This window comes from Bos indicus x Bos taurus, chromosome 22, assembly GCF_003369695.1.
Source record: "Bos indicus x Bos taurus breed Angus x Brahman F1 hybrid chromosome 22, Bos_hybrid_MaternalHap_v2.0, whole genome shotgun sequence".
In the NCBI taxonomy this organism is placed as follows: Eukaryota; Metazoa; Chordata; class Mammalia; order Artiodactyla; family Bovidae; genus Bos; species Bos indicus x Bos taurus.
The window spans coordinates 54,149,564-54,175,820 of NC_040097.1; the positions used below are offsets into that span (position 1 = coordinate 54,149,564).

At 46.0% G+C, this 26,257-nt stretch overlaps 1 protein-coding gene across 1 annotated transcript in view; it reads right to left on the reverse strand.

Annotated features, from left to right (window-relative positions):
- GPD1L (glycerol-3-phosphate dehydrogenase 1 like) overlaps positions 1–26,257 on the reverse strand; it is a 63,926-nt gene that overhangs the window by 19,767 nt on the left and 17,902 nt on the right. The window contains exons 3-5 of the mRNA XM_027522740.1: positions 10,503–10,643; positions 8,889–9,027; positions 74–186 (exon numbers count right to left, since the gene is read on the reverse strand). Of these exons, the coding sequence (XP_027378541.1) occupies positions 74–186; positions 8,889–9,027; positions 10,503–10,643 (393 nt within the window). The remainder of the gene's footprint in view (positions 1–73; positions 187–8,888; positions 9,028–10,502; positions 10,644–26,257) is intronic.

The following is a 26,257-nucleotide window of genomic DNA, read 5'->3' on the forward strand; positions in this document are numbered from 1 at the left end:
GGGGTGCAATGACGCTGGCAGTGGCCCTGCGTGAGGACGCCTCCCGTAAGCAGAAACGACAGGGCTGCTTTACCTTCAGGGCACCACACAGTTCAACCGTGTCTGCATCATCCACCACCGTAATTCGAAAATTTGGAGTCTGCAGAAGTTCTTTGAAGAGAAGGCCATTCTCCATTATCTTGCTGCCTATTGAAAGGTTAGAAAAAACAGGAAATTAATAATGGCCTCTGGTCTTAACTTTCGCATCTAACACAGTTTAAAATGAGTTTTGGACTTCCCTGGTGGTCCTGTGTTAAGACTCCGCGCACTCAATGCAGGGCGCACAGGTCCATTCCTGGTTGGGCAACTAAGATCCCCTCATGCCCTGGGGTGTGACCCAAAATTTAAAAAAAAATTTTTTTAAGCCAATAAAAAATCTTTTTAAAAAGACCTTTTTCTCATTACAAAAGTGACATATGTTCCTGATAGGAAATTTCATAGTCACAGGACTAGAAACAGAAAAATATTCCACAATCCCACCACAGATAAAATCAACAATTTGACATATATCTCTAACTTACCAAAATTGGAATATACATAGTTTTTCTCAATTGAGAACATAATGTGGATTTCACAATCAGCTTTCTCCTATTTACGGCAGGAATAATTTTCAGTGATATCCTATATTTTCTACATTATTTTATTAACAAATGGCTGCTTTGTATTTTATTGCATACATGCATAATATTTTATCTAGGTGTCTTTCTATTGTTTGAGATCTAAAATTGTTGCAACTGTTTCCTACCATAAACACTTAGAGGCTCCCTCCACAAAAGTACCTCCCTTTCCACCAATGCTAGGACTAACCTCAGGATGTGCCTGGACTCAGTGGATGAGACAATTTCCCCACCCTTGGGGTCAGTCACATGACTGGCTTTGGTGAAAGTGAAAGTGTTAGTCGTGGACTTAGCCTGCCAGGCTCCTCTGTCCATGGGGTTCTCCAGGCAAGAATACTGGAGTGGGTAGCCATTCCCTTCTCCAGGGGATCTGCCTGACCCGGGGATCGAACCCGAGTCTTCTGCATTGTGGACGGATTCTTTACCACCTGAGCCAGTTACATGACTGGCTTTGGCTCATGGGACCAGACCTGACACAGCAGAATTTGAAGCCCATTTGTGCAGCAGCAGGGCTGGTTCCCATGTCCATCTGCCTTCACTGTGGGAACACACCCAGCTGGCCTGCTGGACCCCACAAGAAGATAGGAAGGAGCACAGCACTGCCTCCCAGTGGACCCACAGATGTGTCAGCTCTGCTTATTCTGGATGCCACTAAGAATTCAGGATTATTTGTTACTTAGCATCACTATGGCAACAGAGAACTGATACAACATCAACAAACATGTTCAGTGACTCAATTGGTGGAGGATGGAAATGCATTCAAGGGCTCCTTATTTCTGCTCCCCATTGGGACCATGCCTGGAATGATGTGGAGGATCAGTACTTTTCACATGTTACTTTTCTATTTATAGAGACTTTCAGTTCAAAACAAAACTAAAACTTTACACATAGAGCCTGATGTGAGATCTGCTCTGGTTGGTGGGGTGAGGGGTGGCGCTCAGCTCCGGAAATCAGGACGATAAAATTCGCCAGCTCGGTCCTGGCTCCCACGTCATGTTCTCCACACAGAGCTGGCAGAAAGCTCCTCCAGGGACCACAGCACTTGGGCTCTTCCAGCCTTGAGTTTCCTGAGCTTGTCTCCCAAGCTTGTCTGCACATTACAATCACCGGGAGATCTTTAAAAACACCAAAGGCCAGCCACACTCCATCATCCATTAAATCACAAGCTCTGGGGTCAAGCAGGCATCACTAATTTCTGACACTCTCCTAGTGACTTCAATGGGCAGACAAGTTTGAAAACCTCTGATGTGATCTCTAACCTCATGAGTAAAACACTATGGCACATTCAGCACTGTCATGAGGTTAAAGAAGAATGAGGTGTGCAAACTGCCTATTAGTTACAACAAGCACGCAAGGTCTATATAATCACAACGGGATAGTGATATTTACGTGCCTATGATTGACTTGCCCCACTCACACACAGGAGGCCCCAAAGAGGTTTACTGAGTTGCCCTCGGTCACACAGCTAGTAAGAGGCAGAGCCCAAATTCTAACCCGGATGCTCTGGCTCCAGGACCTACATGACCTCTCTCTATGCTGTGCTCCACTCAGGGGCAGGAAGAGAGAAGCAACAAACACATTACAATTAGAGCCACAGTCTTCCACTGCAGGAAAAAAAAAAACCACAGGATATTCAACAAAATTACACTCAGAAGTAATATAGTATCAAAATGATCCAGGGGAGGCCTTCCCCAGTGGTCCAGTGGTTAAAATTTCACCTTTCCAATGGATGGGGGTGGGTTTGATCCCTGGTCAGGGAACTAAGATCCTGCATGCCAAAAAATAAAATGAACAAACAAAGTTCAGAGACGAGTAGAGAGAGAGAGGGTGGGAAACAGATGAATAAGGCCAGCCAGCAGTTAATCATTACTAAAGACGGGCAGTGTGGGGTCCTAATACAGTTCTCTCTACTTTTGTTTGGTTTAAGGACATTTTCCATCATAAAATGTTTAAGACAGCTACACCGGATACTCAGAAACATTTTCTGTTCTACAGGCCACTGCTATGATGTCATTTAGCTGAATGCTCGTTCGTCCAAATATTAGAAATATCCTCTGTCTGAGCAAACTGTCCTCTTCCTTTTATAAACAGCCCTCCAGACCAGCAGCACTGTCTCATCACCTGGGTTGGGTAAAGCAGCCCCAGAGCCACACCACGATGCATTCATGGTCTTTCTCTTCTGTCCCTCACCACGGGCCACTGCCAGGTGCCTGCAACTCGAAGGGGGCTCACGAGCAGCACAGACAGGCCCCCACTCCCTCTAAGCTACTTGGATCGAGCCAGCAGCAGCTCCGAGTAACTGGACACGCGGAGGGGAGCAGAGCATTCTCCATCTCCCACCGATACAAGGTGGCATCTGCTGGTGCCTCCATGCTGCAAATTACGCACGGGGTTCATTAGAGACGTGAGCTTGATTTACAGGAGTCTCACATTCTCTCAAACGTGCTTTTATTTATTTTATTCTCTTCCATTATGGTTTACTACAGGATAGTGACTCTAGTTCCCCGTGCTATACAGTAGGACCTTATTGTTTACCAATTTTATATAACAGTGTGTATATGCTGAACCCAACCTCCTAATTTATCCCTTCCCCACCCCTTTTCCCTTTGGTGACCATGGTTTTCTATGTCCGTGAGTCTGTTTCCATTTTATAAATAAGTTCACTTGTGTCATATGTTAGACTCTACCTGTAACTGATATCAAATGATATTTCTCTTTCTCGGTCCTACTTACTTCACTTAGTATGATCATCTCTCGGTCCAATCATGTTGCTGCAAACGGCATCAAATGTTTACCCTTTAAATTTTTAAATCTTCTGAGTCATGGGAAAGCATTGACCGTATTATTATTACGATCAATGTCTTAGGCAGTGATGAGGCAAGAAGGGACCCAGGACATGTGATCCAGAACAGGGAATGCCCATCAGCCATGTGGAAGGGCTTGTCAAACTCAATATGAACCAAAAGACAGGAAAATCCCCCTTCTCTTCCACACAAAATTTTGGAGATAATCAACCTATTTAATAAGACTCCTTCAGATCCCATCATGAGAAGCGCTGGACTGGAAGAAACACAAGCTGGAATCAAGATTGCCGGGAGAAATATCAATAACCTCAGATATGCAGATGACACCACCCTTATGGCAGAAAGTGAAGAGGAACTAAAAAGTCTCTTGATGAAAGTGAAAGTGGAGAGTGAAAAAGTTGGCTTAAAGCTCAACATTCAGAAAACGAAGATCATGGCATCCAGTCCCACCACTTCATGGGAAATAGATGGGGAAACAGTGGAAACAGTGTCAGACTTTATTTTTCTGGGCTCCAAAATCACTGCAGATGGTGACTGCAGCTATGAAATTAAAAGACGCTTACTCCTTGGAAGGAAAGTTATGACCAACCTAGATAGCATATTCAAAAGCAGAGACATTACTTTGCCAACAAAGGTCCATCTAGTCACGGCTATGGTTTTTCCAGTGGTCATGTATGGATGTGAGAGTTGGACTGTGAAGAAGGCTGAGTGCCGAAGAATTGATGCTTTTGAACTGTGTTGTTGGAGAAGACTCTTGAGAGTCCCTTGGACTGCAAGGAGATCCAACCAGTCCATTCTGAAGGAGATCAGCCCTGGGATTTCTTTGGAAGGAATGATGCTAAAGCTGAAACTCCAGTACTTTGGCCACCTCATGGGAAGAGTTGACTCATTGGAAAAGACTCTGATGCTGGGAGGGATTGGGGGCAGGAGGAGAAGGGGATGACAGAGGATGAGATGGCTGGATGGCATCACTGACTTGATGGACGTGAGTCTGAGTGAACTCTGGGAGTTGGTGATGGACAGGGAGGCCTGGCGTGCTGCGATTCATGGGGTCGCAAAGAGTCGGACACGACTGAGCGACTGATCTGATCTGATCACATCCCACATCTCAGTCCATAATTCTCTACTGTTTGTGTACTAAGAAGCTCCTTCCACAAAGAAGGGGCTTATGTATCCTTGACATTTAGCACCACAACTGACAGACAGCTCAAACTCTGTGAAGTCATTCCCACAAAGGAGGCTCTCACCACCAGGGGGCACCATGGCTCACAGTGCCTGTTTGACCCACGTCCCCAGGTTGCTTTCACGGCAGCCGGGATCCAGCCCAGGATCCTGAACTGCACTTCGTGGCCAGGTCCCTCTAGACTTCTCCTTTAGACTTGCAATGTCTCCTACGACACTGACATTTTTCAAGAGTGTGGGCCAGTTGTGGGACTTCCCTGGCGGTCAGGTGGTGAAGACTCTGGGCTTCCAAATGCAGGGGGCGAGGGTTTGATCCTTGGCTGGGAAACTAAGATTTCATATGTGACAAGGTGCTGCCCCCCCAAAAAAAACTGTGGGCCAGTTGTTTTGCACCATGTCCCTTCCTTTGGCCTTGTTTAATATTTCCTGTTGATTAAATTCAGATTATATAAGAACATTTAGAAAATATCACTTTCCTGTTCTATCTCACTGAGTATTTTATCTAATTTAATTCAGATCACTCTTGCCAGTCATGGTCCAACCCACAGAAGGCAGCAGAAGCAATGTGTAAACAGAAGCCAGAGAAACAGATGTGACTTCCGTGCGTTTATCTGTCTTTACAAAGTAAATAAGTCTGATGCACCCACATGGGAGCTTTCCTATAACAAGGCTAAGAGGCAGGCAGAAATCCTAGCCAAAATCTATTAGTTTAAATTTGGAGATGAAGTCTGTCTCAACCCTACCGAATGACTGGGGTTAACTGGCCAATCCCAACCAAATAACTAGCAAATTGATTACTAGCAAATAGGACTAAGCTGGAAAAAGTAGCTAATAATTATTTTTGAAAAATTAAAGTCATTACATAACAGTTTCACAGGCTACATTAAAATCATAGATGAATAAAAGAACTAAACGAATAAAGAAAAGAATAAAACCTAGCACAGCCTAGCATACATATGCATTTTTTTTTTATGGAAGGATACTTAGGAACTACCGACAATGATTTCCTTTGAGAAGAGGGAGTAGGTCTTAATTCTAATTTCATACCTTCTTGTACTGTTTGAATTTTCTTTAGTGCTTAGTTGCTTCAGTAGTGTCCAACTCTTTCATGACCCTGAAGACTGTAACCCACCAAGCACCTCTGTCCATGGGATTCTCCAGGCAAGAATACTGGAGTGGGTTGCCATTTCCTTCTCCACCTCTCCCACTCCAGTATTCTTGCCTGGAGAATCCCATAGACAGAGGAGCCTGGCAGGCTACAGTCCATGGGGTCGCAAGAGTCGGACACGACTTAGTGCACTGTCTCACCCCAGAGATCCTGCCACATATACCACAAAAACCAAACATCCCCCAGTGACCTTGGCCCCACTGTTCCAATCACTTCCAGGAGGGAATTCAGGCACGTGTCCACAGAGGTCACAGACAACATACATACGGTTCTGTTATGTCCCATATATTACCCTTTCATGTCCCAAGGAAGACATTTTCTCTTAGAGATTTTCATTTAGTGTATCTTTAAACTTGCCTCCATCTTTTTCTTGGGTAAGGATAATCCAGAAATGGCCCTTTTGTGTCTGTGATGTTGCCATTCACAGCTTTCTTGATAGTCCTAGTACAATCTTGAGAACAGGGCTGCTGTATGCTGAGTGTCAGACGGTAGCTCTGAGCTCTGCCTGTCTTAGGGAGTTAGGCTGTGCATTTTTTATTGGTGTACCATGTATGATTTGTCCCTAATACCTTTGAAGTTTTTCTGAGAAATGAAATAATGCAACATGAACTTATTAAATTACATTTTAAGCCTTAAAAAAAAAAAAGAATACTGGAGAGGGTTGCCGTGCCCTCCTCCAGGGGACGTGCCTGGCCCAGGGCTGGAATCCATGTCTCCTGAGTCTGCGGGTAATTCACCTCTAGTACCACCTGGGAAGCCCCTGAATTTTCTTAGCTGTGCTTATTGCTTTTATAAAGATCAACCTGGGTAGTGTTATTATGGGTCATTTTGTTTCCTTCCTTTTACCATTTGTGACACCTCTGCTCTCCAAAGTTATTATTTCTCACACACACACACCCCCCCTCCAAGTGCCCAGATATATGGGATTGTCAATGGAATGTTATGCAGCTATAAAGATACATGCTGATTGAAGTAAATGAAGCAATTATCAAAAGAGTATATTAACAACTACAACCATAGTTCAGCACAAGTAGAAAAAAATAACGAAAATTAAATGAAACTTGAAATGGTTTTCCTAAATCAGAGAAAGACAAAAATCATATGATATCACTTATATGTGGAATCTAAAAAAAGAATACAAACAAACTTATTTACAAAACAGAAACAGAGTCACAGATATAGAAAACAAAGCAATGGTGTGGGGAAGGGGGGATAAGTTAGATGACTGAGTTGGGCCTAGACACACCGTTACACATATAATAGGTAACTGACAAGAACCTATCATATAGCATAAGGAATGCTATTAAATACTCTGTAATGACTTGTATGGGAAAAGAATCTAAAGAAGAGATGGAGATAAATAAGTGATTTACTCTGCTGAACAGCAGAAATTAACACAACATTGTAAATCAATTATACGCAAATGAAAATTAATAATCAACATGCTGTGCTAAGTTAAGTTGCCTCAGTCGTGTCCGATTCTTTGTGACCCCCATGGACTGTAGCCTGCCAGGCTGCTCTGTCCGTGGAATTCTCCAGGCAAGAATTCTGGAGTGGGTTGCCATGCCCTCCTCCAGGGGATCTTCCCAACCCAAGGACTGAACCCATTACACCGCCTGCGTTGGCAGGTAGGTTCTTTACTAGTGTCACCTAGGAAAACCCTAAAATAATTAAGTTTTAAGAAACGGCTTTCTTTTGATTATCTCTGTGTCCCATGGTAATCAGGTAATGTCTGTATAATTACAAATAAAAGAGAAAAAAAATTTTAAATGTCCTAACTTACATGCATGCATAAAAACATTTTCCCATCCATCTCATCTTACTCAAGAGAGCCTGATCTCTCCCAGAGTTTCCTTTCACGAAGCTGCCAAGGAGAAATAATTCCCATCACTGGTGCATTTGATAAGTGTGGAAGTAAGTCCTGGAGTGGTAGATAAACTTAAATACACCCTGCAAAGCATTCTATGAGCCCTATAACATGGTATGTGGGCACTTAGGAATTCTGAAGCCCTTTTTTAAAGAAATAGACACGTTCACAACACTGATGTGTAAGAACAGAAAGGGCTTTCTGTTTCAGGAAGCAGGAGACCCAAGTTCATGTCTGGGTTCTGTATTAGCTGTGTGATCTTGGGACAGGGAGCTTACTCTCTGAGCCTCGGCTTATTCCTTTGGAAAGCAGGGATCACTGCCATCAATTTCTAGATGTCTGAGGCATCCAGTGAGGCTCCAGATACTGGCATTTATGAGCAGAGAAAAGCTAGGTTTCTCTTGGACTGCACCAAACCAGTCAATTGTAAAGGAAATCAACCCTGAATATTCATTGGAAGGACTGATGCTGAAGCTCCAAAACTTTGGCCACCTGATCCAAAGAGCCGATTCACTGGAAAAGCTCCCGATGCTGGGAAAGACTGAAGGCAACAGGAGAAAGGGGCAGCACAGGAGGACATGGTTAGATAGCATCGCTGAGTCAACGGACATGACTTTGAGCAGACGCTGGGAAATACTGCAGGATAGAGGAGCCTGGTGTGCTGCAGTCCAAGGAGTCGCAAAGTTGGACATGACTTGCTTTCCCTGACCCCCACACCCTTCATGCAAGGAGGCAGCTGTCTGTAAGCCAAGAAGAGAGCCCTCACCATAAAAGAAAAGTGTTGGCTCAACCCTGATCTTGGACTTTCTAGCCTTCAGAACTGTAAGAAATAAATTCCAGTTGTTTAAATAAAAAAAAAAAAAAAAAAAAAGAAAAGCTGGGTTTCTCAGGCCTAGGGAGCTCCACCGTGGACATAACCTTCTGCTTCCTGGGACAAGCCAGCACCCGTGCACGTCTGGGAATAACCTCGACGCTGCACTGCTGGGTCGTGGGGAGCCACGTGGTCTCCTTGGCTTTACTTTCAGTCCAGAGTCTGTAAAAACGCTTCACGCCCACAGAACAGCCTCCTAAGATAAAATTTCCACCCCACTGAATGTCCACCCCAGGAATGTTAAGGGAGCAGGGAAGAGTTCACTACAGAAAATTCCAGAAATGGAATATGTGCCTGTTAAGACACACAATGTCATGTCCCTTTCCCCAGTGGCCCTCACCGATGGTGGTCTCGCAGAACTTGCCGGCGGCCACCTCGTTGGCAATGTTAGCTCCCATCAGCACGCTGATGTCAATGCCCATCTTCTCTCGGATGATGTCAGAAATGAGCTTCAGCCCCTCAGGACCCTCGTCTATGCCCTGCAAGGACGTCAGTGGGTTAGAGGAAAAGAAACCCCCAAGGACAAGAGGCTGGAGACTGCTGCTTTATAAGTCATCTAGATTCAGACCGCCAATGGCATAGGCAACTGAAAAATCTCGTTTCTAAGAGTAAACAGACATGGTGTGCATGTACCATTTAAAGAGTAACAATAAAGTGAGAATGAACAACGTCACCATCCAGGTAAAGAAAAAGAACACGCGGGACACCACCGCAGTCCCCTGGGTCTATTCCCAAGTTCGTGCTTCTCCTCACTAGTGTTTCCTGCCCCCGCCAGGGTGACCCCTATCCTCAACGCCATCTATGCCCCGTTCCCTTGTTTTTCTTTTTCATTTTGTCACATGAAACCATCCCTAAACAGTATGTTATAGCATTATGCCTGTTTTTGAAAGGCTATAAATGAAACTGTGCCCCTCACCTGTGATGTGCTGCTTTGTGCTATATTATTATTTGGGAGATTCACCCATGTGGCCGCATGAATATTCTAGTTCACTCCTGTGTAGTTTCCCATCATTCATTTGTCCATCCTATCGATGACTGACATTTGAAGTATACTTGCTTTCATAAACATTCACCTACAAACACAGTCTCTCAAGAGGGTTCTTAACCTTTTTTACAACACAGACCTGCCCTTGGCAGTCTGGTGAAGTTTATGGATTCATTCTCAGACTCCATATGTATAAAGCAAAATACAAGATTACCCAGCAAGGCAATTATTTTGAAATACAGTTATGAAATGTTAAAAAAAAAAAAACACCCTACATTTGTGACAAAGTAATATATGTATTTTCTTATTGCAATTATAAAAAGGTGCCATAGCAGGTCGAATTACTATAATTCCCAAGTAGTTGGGAATAAGTGGTATCTTGAGATACCTGAAGCCATTGTAAAGTAACATGAAAATACCTATAATTTGTATCTACCACAGGGTCAAGGTCCTGCTAACATATTGTCACTGAAACTCTGGCTTGTGGCCTACATTCATAAGTGAAGGAGATGCTCATTTCAGTTAGAGGTTAAAATAAATAAAAATGTAATTCCATCCCCATATTTAGGTCCAAACCTCTTGAATTCTGTATGTGGACCTCTGGGGATGGTTTGTGGACTTCTGGTTAAAAAATGCCCTCTCCAGGGAATAAATCCAGGAGTGGGAAATTAAAGATGATTAACTTCCCAGCGAATGTAAACCACGTGAGATTTCCCAGGCAAGGGCGGAGCCCCGTGTGATAGACAGGAAGTTCTTTTCTTGCGGGAGCCCTCTCCAGATAGGAAGCAGCCCCTGGTAAACCTGAGTAAAACAAGGCTCAGGAGGGGATGCATGGTTTTGATTCCCTTCCAGGCATCCTTAAAAAATAAACCCAAAGCAGCCATCCCCTCCCCTCAGCTCCTTTTCCCCAACAGATGAAAGAGGTGCGGAAGTTCCCAGGAGCCCGCGCGCGGCGAGGGGCCGCCTCACCTTGATGAGGGTGATGCCCAGAGCATCCTTCGGCACCCTCCCCGTGATCTCGTCGCAGATCCGGTGGATGAACTGGTGGGGGATGACAAACACCAGCAGGTCTGCGTCCTGCACAGCCTCGCCGAGGTTCGCGACGGCAACCTGCCAGGGCAAGGGTGACACGGTGACTTGCGGCCTGAAACACACCTGTCCAAGCCACACACGCGCTGCCGGGCATCAGCTGCTGCCACTGCGCACGGGAACAGTCGGGTCAGTGTGGGGGTGTACCACCTTCCCCACTCTGCAACCCAAGCTGGCAGTGCCCTCCCCTCTGTCCCAGCCCGGTTCCCCTTTCCTTAAAATGGGGCTGTAACCATCCTGCGCGGTGGTTCTCTATTGCTCCCCAACCCCCCACCCATTTCGGTCCTTCTCTGTTCCCGGGAGGCTGTGCTCTGGGCACTGTTTCCCGGGCACCCTCGCCCTCTGCCTTCCAGGTGGCCTCAGCCCAAGGCTGGCGCTGCCAGGAGCTCCAAGGTGGGAGGAGAGACAGGTCAGGGCGTGGACCTGCTCCTGGGGCCACCTGCCTGGCTCGCAGGGGTGCTGGCCTGGGCTCCCGTCCCGAGCCCCGCTTCCTGACCTGGTCTGCGTCAGCCCCCATTTCACACCTCTAAGCGCGGCTGGTGCACTGGGGCCACACTGGTCTGTCCCCTTGCCCTTTCAGGGGTGGCCATGGCTTCCTCCCACTGCTAATCTCTGGCCACTTCCCCGAGCCCTCCCGGTTCCCTCAACTCTGCCTACACCTGTCAACACTAAGCGTTTCTACGTAAGTACTTTTGAGAGTACTGTTGTGAAGAATAAATGACACAGAACAGAGTCTGTCACTTGACAGGCACTGAATAAATGTCAGCTATTCTGATGATTATCCTTCAGAGAAGTACGAAGATGGGTTTTAAAATTTCACATGGGCAGGACTTCCCTGGCAGTCCAATGGTTAAGACTCTGTGCTCCCAATGCAGGGGACAAGGGCATGGGTTCGATCTCTGGTGGGGAAAATCCCATATGCAGTGTGGCAAAGCCCAGCTCACCCCCACCAGAAAAAGAAAATTAACATGGGCAGAGAAACACAGAGGCCGAGGTGAGGGCACCGATTGTGGACACAGGGGCATATGATCTCTAGCAGAGACTGCCCCTTGTTGCCCAATGTCCGTTCTCCCCTTCTTCCTCAGCAAGAGAACCCCAGTTTGGGGTAAGGCTCATACCTGCCAGGAAAGAAAGCTACACTTCAAGCTTCCCTTGCAGCTAGGTGCCTTGTGTGATAAAGCTCTGACCAATGGTGTAAATGTGCTTGTGGTTTCTGAGAGATATCTTTGAGTTCCTCTTTTGGCCAGAAAAATGCTGAAGAGATGGCTGGAGTTTGGGCAGCCATCTTGGACTAAGGAGGAAACCAATGCTGAGATAGTGGAACAGAGCCCCTGTCACCTTGATGAATCGTTAATTATGATGAACGTCCTTTACATAAGAGAAAAAAAGTGCAAGTGTTTACTTTGCTTAGGTTACTGCTATCTTAGGTTTTCTGTCATATGCATTTGAACCTAACTGTAACTGACATAGTTTCGATTAAACATTCCTGGTTCCCCAGATGAAGGAAACTGGATGTGGGTTCTTCTCTGAGGAAGTGCTATCTGCCACAGGAACATCATTTAGAATGGATAAGCCTCCTAGGAAATCTAGTGTGGGAGTTGTGATGGAGGTGCCAACTCCTCGATAAAATTTCTTCTCCCCTTTCTCCATAACTAGAGAGCTGCAAGCTGGTCACTGGTCACCGAGCATGCAGAACTGCGTTTCCCAGCAGCCTTGCAGATACGCAAGGTCAAGGACCAAGTTTCCATCAGTGGAATGAGAGATGGAGCAGTGCGTACCACTCAAGATCCAGAGTCCTTCAAACAGGGGCTGCTCCCTCCACACTTTCCCTTCTCTGCTTTTGTGCTATTTGAAAACCCAAGTGGGACCAAGAATAATGGTGTAAAGCAAAGCTGCTGGACGGCTGTTATGTGAGAGGGAAAGAAATCTTTGTTCTTTAAATTACATTGTGTTTTTTTACAGCTTAGTCTCTTAACTAATGCATGTGCAAGAGTTACTTCTCAAAGAATTCCCCAAGAAAATCTACCTGGCATTATTTCACTCATCCCTCCCTTTGGCTGGTATGGAAGACCTGTAATTTACCACCTGGCCTCCATTCTCTTTCTGGCAAAAATGCCTCTAAATTTCATTTCAAAAGCTACTGCTTCACTGCTTTAACTATGCAGTTTGGGTGGAAATGCCCGCCCCACCCCCTCCATGAATGGTCTTTTAAGTTATTCAGGTCAACGGACAAATAAAACGATGGGAACCAATGTTTGCTGGGGTTTCTGAGAAACAGTTGCTTCTTTACTCTTCTGCACCAGCTTCTGTGTCTTTCCTTGATCAGTATGGAATGATGGTGCGAGGTCTGGAATAGTTGCAGCCATTTTACAAATGTGAGGGGCAGAACCTAGACCCGCCAAGGGGTTCCAGTGTGAATGAAGGCAGAGTAGAGAAACAGGAAAAAAAACAGGGCCTTGTTGATATTACTTAATCCACTGTTTTAGGCTGCACCTGAAACCGGCCCTACCTGAATTTTTAGTCACATGACCCAAAACATCAGCTTAAGCTGACTTGAATGGCAACGCAGAGAGTCGTCCCCATAGAATGACTAAGCTCATAACACGAAGCTTAGCATTTCTCTCTCTTTATTCACACACCCAAGGTGGAGGGAAACCTGCCTTCCTCTTCAGAGGGGCTTCTCCGGTTTGGTAGTCTAGGCTAGGTAGTAAGGATTTCCTTGGCATCTGGATATTTCGCCTCCTCCAAAAAAAGCAGTTTCTTATTCTAAGCCATCAGCCTTGATGCTGAACCACAACTGCTGTCTGCCTCTCGTTGACAAGGCTCATTATGCTCTTACACATTTGCCTGTGGTCCCAGTCTCCACCCCCTAGCCTTCATTAGAACTCGGACCCCCACCCCTCCCCCCCCCAGGGTTACTGGCCTCACTTAAGCAGGGACTTCTGTTCTTGACCCCCTTCTCACACAGAGCCTAGCAGCCTGAATTTTAATGAAAACATTTCTTCTCTAGACCTATTGTTTCTCCACTTCCCCATCCACCTCCCTGCCCCGCCAGCCCCCGGAAAACACACACCCTTTCTCTCTTCAGGGCATTTCCTGACCTAGTAAGATGTAAAAGACACCAAAACCAGAGAAAAGATGGAAAAGATGAACATTTGGGTCCCGTGTCAGCAACTGATCGGCTATGGGACCTGCACAGATGACTCCTGTTCACTAAGCACAGTCGCCCTGGCTACAGAACAGGATCACAATCACTATTCTGGGACTTTGCGGTGGTACAATGGTTAAGAATCCGCTTCCAGTGGGTCTGATCCCTGGTCAAGGAACTGAGATCCCACATGCTGTAGAGCAACTAAAGATCCTGCATGTCTAAACTAAGACCCAACACTGCCAAGTAAATACTTAAAAAAAAAAAAAAATCACCTTTCCTGGGGTGAGACGGGGAGGGAGGTGGGAGGTAGGCACAAGAGGGACGGTTTATATGTACACCTATGGCTGATTCATGTTGCTGTATGGTAGAAACTGTAAAGCAATTATCTTCAATTAAAAATAAAGTTAATTATAAAAAAGAAACCATCACAATATTGTAATTATCCTCCAATTAAATATTTTTAAAAATCACCTTTCCTACCAGCTACTTCACAGAGCACTTTCAAAATAATACAGATAATAGCACTCTGCAGTGATATGAAATAAGTGAGAGACATTACTCATCAGAAAAATCCACTGGCCTCCTACCAATTCTTAACCTTTAAGGCATCAGCCCACGCTATGTCCTCTGTGACGAAACAGTCCCATGGAAGCTGCCAGCTGGCCCGGGATTTCTTCCCATCTTTTCTGATTCCTTTTTCAACAAATCAAAGAAGACTGCAGCTGGCTGGGTGTGTCGGGTCTCTGGGACAATATGCCTGGGGACTCCCTCAGCACATACAGACATCCTTCCATTGTCCTGTCCGAGCGCTAAGGGTTTAACCCACAGAAGCAACATGTGACCCGAGCTGCGTTTGTACGGTGCACACGGCCGTCATTCCTGCTACAGAGAATCAAAATAAGCTCTCCTCAACAAACACAATAAATTGAATATCCTCTTTCAGAATGACAGCTTTAGCTAAGCCTCTATCCTATCTTTTACTCTGAGCCAAATCAGGACACTGCTTTGGAAATGCTGACCTATTTCACGGGCCTCCTGCCAAAATCTTCCTGAGGCTGTCCACCACTAAAGGTTCCCGAAATGCTTTGAGAAAGACTATTCAGAGCAAACGGGCTTGTCTGGCATTGGCCAGGAGGACAGGAAACCCAATTAGAATGAAGGCATCACAGCTGGTCCATCTGATGCCCAGTCTTTCAGGAATCCAGGGCTCTTGGTTCACGTTAATAAAAATGTTTAAAAACTAATACTAAATAAAATAAAGTCATTTAAAACAGAGCCAATAACGGGTTCCCTAGTCTGGGGGTTAAGAATTTGCCTGCCAATGCAAGGGACGTGAGTTTGATTCTGGGTCCGGGAAGATCTACAGGTCACAGAGCAACTAAGCCTGTGCACCACAACTTCTGAGTCCACACTGTAGAGCCCCAGAGCCCCAATTACTGAAGCCCACATGCCTAGAGCCTAGAGCCTGTGCTCTGCAAGAGGAGCCCCTGCTCTCAGCAACTAGAGAAAGTCCGTGTGCAGCAACAAAGACCCAGCACGACCAAACATAAAAGTAAATATATAAACCTTTAAAACAGAGCCAATAAAGTCTATGGGCCAAGCCTGAAGGTTCTTCTTTTTCCCCCTGGGTTAGCTATCACTGTGCAGCCCGTGGGCTTCTTGACCCAGTTCCACCACCAGTTAAGTAACTGGGCACCTCAGGCAACCCGCCTACATTGTTGAGGGGATGAGCATTTAAACACAACAGCATGAGTATCGCAGATAGCAAAGCAGAGCTGCCACACAGCAGAGGCTCAAAAATACTGTGGTTTACTCCTGTGCTCCTAAGCTCAGCCTAGGCCAAGACGAAGTGAAGTTCACATCCTTGGCTCCAGAATGATGGCGCACCATCCTTGGCATCAGAAAAATGATCCTCAAGTACAGGCAACTTGAAACGAGGATTCTTTTTTGTTGTTGTTGTTTGTTTCAAGATTTTTGATGTGGACCATTTTCCCACTATTGTTTTTGTTACAATATTGTTTCTGTTTTATAGTTTGGATTTTGGGCTGTGAGTCATGTGGGATCTTATCTCCCCGACCAGGGGTCAAACTTGGACCCTGTGCAATGGAAGGTGGAGTCTTATCCACTGGACCGCCAGGGAAGCCCCTCTGCAGATTCTTATATAAACATACCACTTTAGTAAGTGAGGGTGCCTCCAGAAGAAAAAAATAAAAAGCTGCTTAGTATGTAGATCAGCAGGGCCCAAGGTGTGGTTCCTGAAACCTCAGCATCCCCACCACCCAGCACCCGGAAACTTGTTAAAAATGCAAATACCTGGACCTCCCCTGAGACCCAGTGACTCAGAAACTATAGAGGTGGATCCAGTGATCCCTGGTAAACTCTCCAAGTAGTTCTGAGGAACACTTCAGTTTGAGAAACACCAATGAAGATGAATCCTCTAAGGAAAATAAAAAAGCTAAACCCAGGGAGGAAAGAGTTGATGCTGTTACTCCTACTAAACTGATATTCTAATCTTCAGAAGCCTTAAAGCTAAAATTAATAGGCAAAATCACAACCATATTACCCAAAAGTCAATGGCCATTTTTTAAAAAATTACCTTGGCTGAACCTTCTATCCCACGGGACACCACCTAAACCACTGAAACGAAACTCCCCAGTCTGGTTGGTTGTCCCGATCCACTTGCACTGTCCCTGGCACTCAATCAGACCACACATCATACCTGGCACTATTCCAGGAGCTGAAGACGTATCAGTGAATGCAGGCCTATGCGAGGAACAAACCCAGCAAGTTAGTAACAGAGAAAAGTATCTCAGTTGGATTTCAAAGCTTAAAATGTTTATGCTTCAAAGGATAGCATCAAGAAAGTGAAAACTCACAAGATGAGAATATACTTCTATACTATATACTTGAAAATGGATTTGTATCTAATAAATACTCCTTGCAACTCAATAATAAAAAGACAACTCAACTTTTCAAAATGGGACTTTTTAAAAAAAACACTTCCCCAAGGAAGATATAAAAACGTCCAATAAGCACGTGAAAAGATGACTAATATTGTAAGCCATTAGGCAAATGAAAATCAAAACCACAACGAGATGCCACCTCAACCTAACCCTAACCCCAAAAGTTAGTTAGCTAAGGGGCTTCCCTCGTGGTCTAGTAACTAAGACTCTGCACTCTCAATGCAGGTGGCTCAGAGTTCAGTCCTTAGTCAGGAAACTAGATCCCACATGCCACAGCTAAAGATCCCACATGCTTCAGTTGAGACCCTGCAGAGCCAAATAAAGTCTTAAAAAAATGTTAGATAATAACAAGAGTTGGTGAGGATGTGGAGAAATTGGAACCCTCATACAACGTACTGGTGCAACCACTTTGAAAAAGTCTGGCAAGAGTTCCTCAAAAAAGTTAAACAGTTTCTATATGACCCAGCAACTATACTCCTAGGTGTTAAGTTCGAACATGTTTTTGGTTCTTTTGAACTTAAGAACCAAAAACATGTTCACAAAAACAACAGCCAAAAAGTGGAGACAACCCAAATGTCCACCAACCAGCAAGTAAATAGGCAAAACACGGCACATCCGTAAGACGGAACGCTGGTCAGCCATAAAAAGAGTGATTCGGGACACAACATGGATAACCCCGGAAACATTATGCTATGTGAAAGAAGGCAGGCACAGAAGGTGAGGTATTTATGGTGACATTTACATGAAAAGTCAGAACCGGCAAATGGCAAGACAGCAAGTAGGTTAGTGGTTGTTTAGGGCTGGGGAGAGGAGGAAGCAGGAGGTGACTGCTAAAGGATATGAGGTTTCTCTTTAAGGTGATGATGTAGTCTAAAATCAATTGCAGTGCTGGTTGCCCGATTCTGTGAATATACATAGAAAGCACTGAATTGGAACATTCGTGTAGAGCGTTTTGTGTGAACATGTTTTCCCTTCTGAGTATAAACCTAGAGGACAGTCACTGGGTCATATGATAGCTTTAACCTCTTAAATTGTACACTTTAAGGGGCAAACTGTGTGCCTGAGAATCACATCTCAGTAAAGCTGTTTTTGAAAAAGAACCGGCGAGGTTTAGAAGACAAAAGAGTAGAGCCGTGACAACTACAGCTCACAGAAGATGCAGCAATGACCAATCCCGGTGCCGCACTGAGGCTGGTGAAAGCTGAGCCGAGGCAGAAGAGCTCTATACACAGGCCCTGGAGAGACGGCTCGAGCAAAGGACCAACGCTGCTCATCCTGCAGGACAGGAAGCAAGAAACGCTCCTCCATGCAACTCTCGGGAAATCACAAACCCAGTCGGCCCCAGCTTTTAGTGAGAAGTTGATGACCTGGTGAGGTCACTGCTACAGAAGGTTCCCCTGTGGAGGGGTCACGCGGTGAGCATGTGATGACCTGGAGAAGGGTCAGGTGGGCAGCAGTCTGGAGCCCCCAGCAAGGAAGATCCCCAGTCTCAATCAGCGCAAGTGTCAGACGTTATAAATAACACTGCCATCTGGATGATATGCAGCAAGTCTCTCCTGCTTGAATCCACAAGATAGAAGTGAGTAAAGCCGGCTTTTAGCTCTGGATGGACATTCATCGAGTCAATTAATCTTATGTCTGACTTTTTATCTGAAATAATAGTAACAACCATTGGTCTTGTCTAACACTAGTTTATGTTTTAAATGGCAGAATGAGGTATTTGAAAAACTCTGAAAAAAAAAAAACCGTTTTAAAAAAACCAATAGAAACAAAGCCATAGTTTTGTAATAGATTCTCAACACTCAACAATTTATGTGGATCATCTCATTCACTCCTTACCAGGAGGAGCAGGGATGCCCAGACTCATTCAGAGTCAGCCCTCAATTTCATCACTGCTCAACTTTTAAAATCACTTACTATGAGACATTTTGTGTGTGTGCATGCATGCTCTGTCGTGTCCAACTCTTTGGGACCCTAGAGACTGTGTAGCCCACCAGGCTCCTCTGTCCATGGGATTCCCCAGGCAAGAATACTAGAGTGGGCTGCCATACCTTCCTCCAGGGAATCTTCCCCACCCAGGGATCGAGAACCCGAGTCTCCCACATCAATCACCTGCATTGGTAGGTGGATTCTTTACCACTGTGCCCCCTGGGAATCCCACATTATAAGAGATTTCATACATACAAATGCCAGAATCTAGAAAGCCTAAACAAGAGACAAAGAAGCAAATGCCAGTGTACCTTTGGCCAGCTTAAGAAATAAAACTTTTCAATACCCTGTGTCCTGCACCAAGGGCCAGCAAGGGTGTGGAAGGATGTGAGTTCTCAGACCCTGCTGGGGGCATGGAGATGGATACAGGGAGGAAGCAGGCAGGGCACAGCCTTAAAAGAAGGACAAAGCTATTAGGATACAACATAAACTGGTTAGGACTGACTAACACCGACCAGGTCCAAGATGACAGGAGATTCCACTTCTGGTAGACCTTAGCCTCATTATGCACTCATTATAACACATTAGCATATGCTAAATAACACGCCCACAGACACCCCATGGTCATGATGACAGTCCTGACGTGCTCAGTTGTGCAGGCATGTCTGATCCTTAATGACCCCACAGACTGTGGCACGCTGCCAGACTTCTCTGTTCACAGGATTCTCCAGGCAAGAATACTGGAGTGGGTTTCCGTTTCCCCCGCCAGGGGGTCTTCCTGACACACGGATGGAACCTGCATCTCCTGTAATTCCTGCATTGGCAGGGAGATTTTTTACCACCTGACAGTCCTGAGGCTGCCCATAAAAGGCCCCAAAGTGGGCAGTGCCCCAATTCCTGGGAATTCCAGCCCCATCTCTCCCAAAGTGCTAGAATAATCCTTCTACTCATTAGCCTATGAAATTACCCAGCCCATAAAAACTAACCACCCCCGTACTTCAGGGCCATTTGCCTTCTGAGAAGGTCCAGATGGCCCACACTCAGCATGTGGAGTGGGTGTCTCTCTAAATACATCCCCTTCTTACCTATCCCTTTATCTCTCACTGAGTTCTTTCTGTACCAAGACATAAAGAATCTGAACTTCAGTAAGTCCTGAGAGCAGGTATATGATCTTAATGAAAGGACAGAGGACTCAATCCCAATCTGGGTTTTGGCTGGGTTCAAGTCCTCATCTGAGTTGTATGGTTTCACACCCACGCTGGAAACCAAACTGGTGTGACCTGGAAGATTACAGGCTGCATTCCCTGAGACCTTGTGATACGCACCTCAGACGTGAATAAGGCCATTCCCCGGGAGCACTGTCTGCAACAGCAAAGCAAATGACCAGAGACCATACAAACATCCAGTCCATGGACCAGATACACTCACTGTCATGAGGCTACAACCTTCTAGGAGCAGAGAGTTCCTCCCTCGTCCACACCTGGGCACACGGGCTAGGCTTTGGGGGATGTGGTTTTTGGCTCCCTCTCCGCCTGCTGCCCCCCTGTTCTCCATGCAGACGTGAACATCTAGCAGATTCATCTCCCTCTGTGTTTGCTGAGCACCTCGCTGGGAATCATGGGACAGTGAAACCCCAGCAGGTCAGGTGCACACACCTGGGGCAGGTGGGGTACAGAGGGTGCAGAAGGAGCTGGCTCAGAGCACAGTGGAAGAACCTGCTAAGGAAGCATGTGGTCTACAGAAGGGAAGGAGCGGTGGATCCCGACACGGATGAGAAGGGACACTCGGAGGACCAGTCTGCCCCAAGCAAGGTTAGACACGACCTCAGAGGTCTTCCAGGGCCGTGGGAACAGTGGGCCCTTTACTCTCACCATCAGATAGTTGGGCAACTTCACAGCTCAGCTCGGAACCCTTGCAAACCGCCCTCTCCCCACCCACAGCACCAGGAGTAACCCCAGGGAAATGCTCCTCGCGCAGCGACACAGAGAAATCATTAAGTCATCATTGTCTAGAAGCCATGACTCAGCAGGCGCAAGGCTGCCAGCCAACAGCTCTGTGACCTGTGGCAAGTTCATTAACCTCTCTGAGGTCCGGTTTCTTCCCCTGTAAAATCAGAAGCATCATCATAATAAGGAAACTAATAGCACCATCCTAAGAGGGTCACTGGGAATATTCAGTGAGACTATAAGGAGACAGCATAGGAGGTCCCCCTCAAAGGAAAACCAGGCATGGCTTTCTTGACAAAAGAGACTGGCCCAAGCCATTCTGGGACCTAAGCCTGGCTTGCCTTGAACAGTAATAAAGGATCTTAAGGGAACAAAAAGACAAACTTATCAGAGGAGAGAATAACAATAGCAAAGATAGCAAATCAGTTGCAATGACTCCCAGTTAGAATAGCCTAAAGCTCTATCTTGAGGACTTCCCTGGTGGCTCAGACGGTAAAGCATCTGTCTACAATGCGGGATACCTGGGTTCAATCCCTGGGTTGGGAAGATCCCCTGGAGAAGGAAATGGCAATCCACTCCAGCACTCCAGGACTATTGCCTGGAAAATCCCATGGACAGAGGAGCCTGGTAGGCTACAGTCCATGGGGTCATAAAGAGAGAGGACTGAGCGACCTCACTTTCACTTTCTTTCAAAGCTCTATCTTAAGTGTTTTGAAGGATTTAAACCCATCTTGGGCACTCCACCTCCAGATCAACTAGACCCTAAGGAATGACCAAGCTGACCTTTTCTGACCTTCATGATTTCATTCCACTGAAGCTTGGACTCACTCTGTCTAACACCCAAGCCCCTGTGTGAATATGCATGTTCTCTTAGATTATAACGTCCACAGTTTTGCTGTTGGGGAGGCTCTGCTTTGGGAAAGACCCCTGAGGTTCTCCTTACTTGATGCAAATAACAAATCCTTCCTTCTCCCTTGACACCTACCAAGAAGTGATCTCAGTTTTTAGGTAACCAATATGATAAATGTGAACTTACTTCCCAGAGCACTTGATGCCAAGGAACTCTATAGCCAAAGCCAATCGGCAATCCTCAGTGAGAAGGACTGCATCTCCAAACTTGTCGGCATTCATCAGCCTACAAATCTATCTCCCCTGCCAGGAGTCAGCCAGCCATGTGGGCTGGTTTTCATTTTCTTTCTTTCTTTTTTGGATCTGCAGCTTATGGCATCCAGAATCCTAGTTCCCTGACCAGGGATCGAACCCGTGCCCCCTGCAGCGCAAGTGCTGAGTCCTAACCACTGGATCACCAAGGAAGTCCCTGGGCTGGTTTTCTAACAGACTCTTCCAAAAAGCCACCCAGGGGTGAATCTGGAACAGAAGTTCATGAATTCTAGGCTCCTGGGGGTCCAGTAGTTAAGAATTCCCCTTGCAATGCAGGGGACACTGGCTCGATCCCTGGCCCAGGAAGATCCCACGTGCCACAAGGCAGCTAAGCCCGTCCACCACAGCTACTGAAACCTGAGCACCTAGAGCCTGTGCTCCACAGCAAGAAAAGCTACTGCAACAAGAAGCCCACACACCGCAACGAAGACCCAGAGCAGCCAAAAAAAAAAAAAAAGTTCACGAACCCCACTCATACCAGTAGCCAGTCACCATTTTCATTCTCATCTCATTTCTTCCTTCCTCCACAAGTCACTGGAATGAGGCCAGGCAATAACTCCTCCAATTCTCTTCAGTGATTTAGGTCTTAACCTTGATTTTAATTAAAGACCAGTCCATTAGCTGGCCTAGGGATGGACCAAAGTCCATCAACTTAGAAAGGATATGTGAAATAAAACCCATGTTTTATGGCAAGATAAGAAAAATTTAAACAAAAAAAATATTTTTTTCTCTGTCCTTTGGTCTTTCTCCCCCCTCTACTGGGGACTTCCCAGGTGGCTCAGTGGTAAACAATCTGCCTGCCAATCTGGAGACATGGGTTTGATCCCTGGGTTGGAAAGATCTGCTAGAGAAGGAAATGGCAACCCACTCCAGCACCCTTGCCTGGGAAATCCCACGGACAGAGGAGCCTGGCGGGTTACAGCCATGCGGCTGCCAAGAGTCAGATTCGACTGAGTGACTAAACAACTCCCCTCTATTGGGCATTGAGTATCTGCATTATACATGGACCATACCTTCCCCGAAGGTGGAAATACCTGCTCAACCATAGAGTAACACTCTCCCAGCATCAAGGAAGCAATTCCTTAAAGATGACATTCCTTCTAGATCTTAGAGGGGATCACGGTGACCCACCACTGAAACCAAAGAGGACCCTGTGGGGCTTCTGGGCACCAAAATCTCTTTTTTGTCCCCTCTTTCTTGTAGGGAAAACTCCAGCCTCCATGATCTTCCCTGAGTTCCAAGGGCAGATTGCTCATCAAGGGAGAAGCAGCCAAGAAAACACCTGAGGCAAGATGAAAGCGACTAAAGCAGCTCAGCAAGATTAGGAGATGATCACCTGAGAAAAGCTACGACAACCTAGACAGCATATTAAAAAGCAGAGACATTACTTTACTAATAAAGGTCCATCTAATCAAAGCTATGGCTTTTCCAGTAGTCATGTATGGATGTGAGAGTTAGACCATAAGGAAGGCTGAGCACCGAAGAACTGATGCTTTTGAACTGTGGTATTGGAGAAGACTCTTGAGAGTCCCTTGGACTGCAAGGAGATCCAACCAGTCCATCCTGAAGGAGATCAGGCCTGGGTGTTCACTGGAAGGACTGATGCTGAAGCTGAAACTCCAATAATTTGGCCACCTGATGCGAAGAACTGACTCATTGAAAAAGACCCTGATGCTGGGAAAGATTGAGGGCAGGAGGAGAAAGGGATGACAGAGGATGAGATGGTTGGATGGCATCACCGAATTGATGGACACGACTCTGAGCAAGCTCCAGGAGCTGGTGATGGACAGGGAAGCCTGGTATGCTGCAGTGGACAAGACTGAGTGACTGTACTGACCTGAGACCCAGCACACACCCTCATCTGGTCAGCAACCCCACTCTGGCAGTATTGTTATGAAACTCCTCAGCAAGTTCACCCAGATTGGGAATCACAGTTTTCCAGGACAGGAACCCACTGTATCCCCCTTTGCCTGAGAAAGCAGTAAAGCTATTCTTTTCTACTTCACCCAAAACTCTGTCTCTGAGATTTGATTCAACACCGCTGTATAGAGAAGCCAAGCTTCCAGCATCACTGCTTTGTATTTACAGGTCTGGATTGGCACAACTGTCATTATCACATCATTTAATATATAGCTCCCTCAAAAACTTATATAACACTGCCTTGACTTCCAACAGAAGAGTTCCTGGTGCTAAGATGCTGTTCCTGGCTTAAAATCCTTCATTTAGCTCAAATAAAATTTCCATTTCTTCCTTTTTGTTGTTGTTCAGTTGCTCAGTTCTGTCCGACTCCTGCGATCACATGGACTGCAGCACGTCAGGCTTCCCTGTCCTTCACTATCTCCTGGAGTTTGCACAAACTCAGTGTCCATTTAGTCGGTGATGCCATCCAACCATCTCACCCTCTGTCATCCCCTTCTCCTCCTGCCTTCAGTCTTTCCCAGCATCAGGGTCTTTTCCAATGAGTCAGCTCTTCCCATCAGGTGGCCACAGTAATGGAGCTTCAGCTTCAGCATCAGTCCTTCCAGTGAATACTCAGGGTTGATTTCCTTTAGGATGGACTGGTTTGATCTCCTTGCAATCCAAAGGACTCTCAAGAGTCTTCTCCAGCACCACAATTCAGAAGCATCAATTCTTCAGCACCTAGTCTTCTTTATGGTCCAACTCTCACATCCATACATGAATACTAGAAAAACCACAGCTTTGACTATATGGACCTTTGTTGGCAAAGTGATGTCTCTACTTTTTAAATGTGCTTTCTAAGTTTGTCATAGTTTTTCCTCCAAGAAGCAAGTGTCAGGTATCAACATGAAAAGCAAAATTCTTAGTTCCAGCTTTGATGTGATCAGCACCCTGAATGCCAAGAAAGGTAGACTGTGATGGGCTGCAATGTGTCCATCCCGGCCCAAGATTCACATGTGGAAGTTCTAACTCTAGTCCCCCAGAATGTGACTGTATCTGGAGGCAGGGTCTTTATAAAGGGAATTACGTTAAAATGAGGTCACGGGGTGAGCCCAAACCCAATGTGACTGGTGTCTATACAGAGGTGATTAGGAGACATGGAGACACAGGAAGGAGAGGCCAGGAGAGGCCTCTGAAGAAGCCAACCCGGCCAACACCTTGCTCATGGGCTTTTTAGCAGAGAACATTTTGCCACCTTAAAACATGCCTCTTTGGCATGCTAGGGGAAACAAACTGAGTGAAACGACACACCCTGGCCAGGCACAGGCCATAATTTGTATGAGTTGTTTCCGACAGGAGGTCCTGGGAAGGAACAGGGACTAACAAGCCACCACCAACTGGAAGAGTTCAGGAAAGGTCAAAAGGAGACACCACGTGTCCAACCACCTCCCAGAATCCTTCTCGTTGGCATCTATCTTGGCTGATTAATGCGTGTGCCACCAGGAAGGACCCTTGAGTCAGAGTGACTGGCTAAAGACATCCCAGAAACTAATGCCATCACCATAAAACCTGAGACTGCAGAGCCACGTGGCAGAGCAATTCTCCTGGGTTCCTTTATCCTACTGTTCTCTGACAGGCATGCCTTCCCAGCAAAGTCTCTTGCTTTGCCAGTTTGTGTCTCCTGGGACAATTCATTTCTGAGTGTTAGACAAGAGCCCCCTTTCAGGCCCTGGAAGTTGTCCCCCTTCCTGCAGTGGGCATATTATTATTTATAAATTTACTTTATTTATGTATTTATTGGCTGCAGCCCACAGCTTGTGGGATCTTAGGTTTCCCAACCAAGGACCCTGCATCGGAAGTGTGGAGTTTTACCACTGGACTACCAAGGAAGCTCACCGTATTAATTATTTTAAGGTGCGGGGAAAGGTCTAGGGAAGGAGGAAAAGGGGGTTGAGATGGCTGAACGGCATCACTGCCTCAATGAAAACCAAACAGGAGTTGCCCTTATGTAAAAACATTTACATTTATAAGGGAAATCTCCATTTGTAAGGGGGGGTCTCCCTCCAAGGGAAGAGGAAGGCCAGACCTCTAGAACTCTCAAAACTGGGAAGGTAAAGATTAAATCTGCATAACAACCTCTCCTTTGTTTCCTGTGCTTTCCTGCTCACCTCCCAAAACTGACTCTCCCCACCCTCATTTTTCTTGCTTTTTGGCCATGCCCTGAGGCATGTGGGATGATCTTAGTTCACTGATGAGGGATCAAAGCCAAGTCCCCTGCATTGGAACCTCAGAGTCTTAACCACTGGACCACTGGGCAAGTTCCCCCCATCCCCTTTTTTTCTTTAGCTGAGGATTATCTAAGGTAAGGACTTCTATCTTTTGGGTTACAAAGTTTTCTTGGGTTTCCCCTATGCATTTTTTTTTTTTTAATTGCTCAGAGGTATCCAACTCTTTGCGACCCCATGGAGTGGAGCCTACCAGGCTCCTCTATCCAAGGAATTCTCCAGGCAAGAATCCAGGAGTGGACTGCCATTCCCTTCTCCAGGAGATCTTCCTGACCGTGGGATCAAACCCATTTCTCCTGCA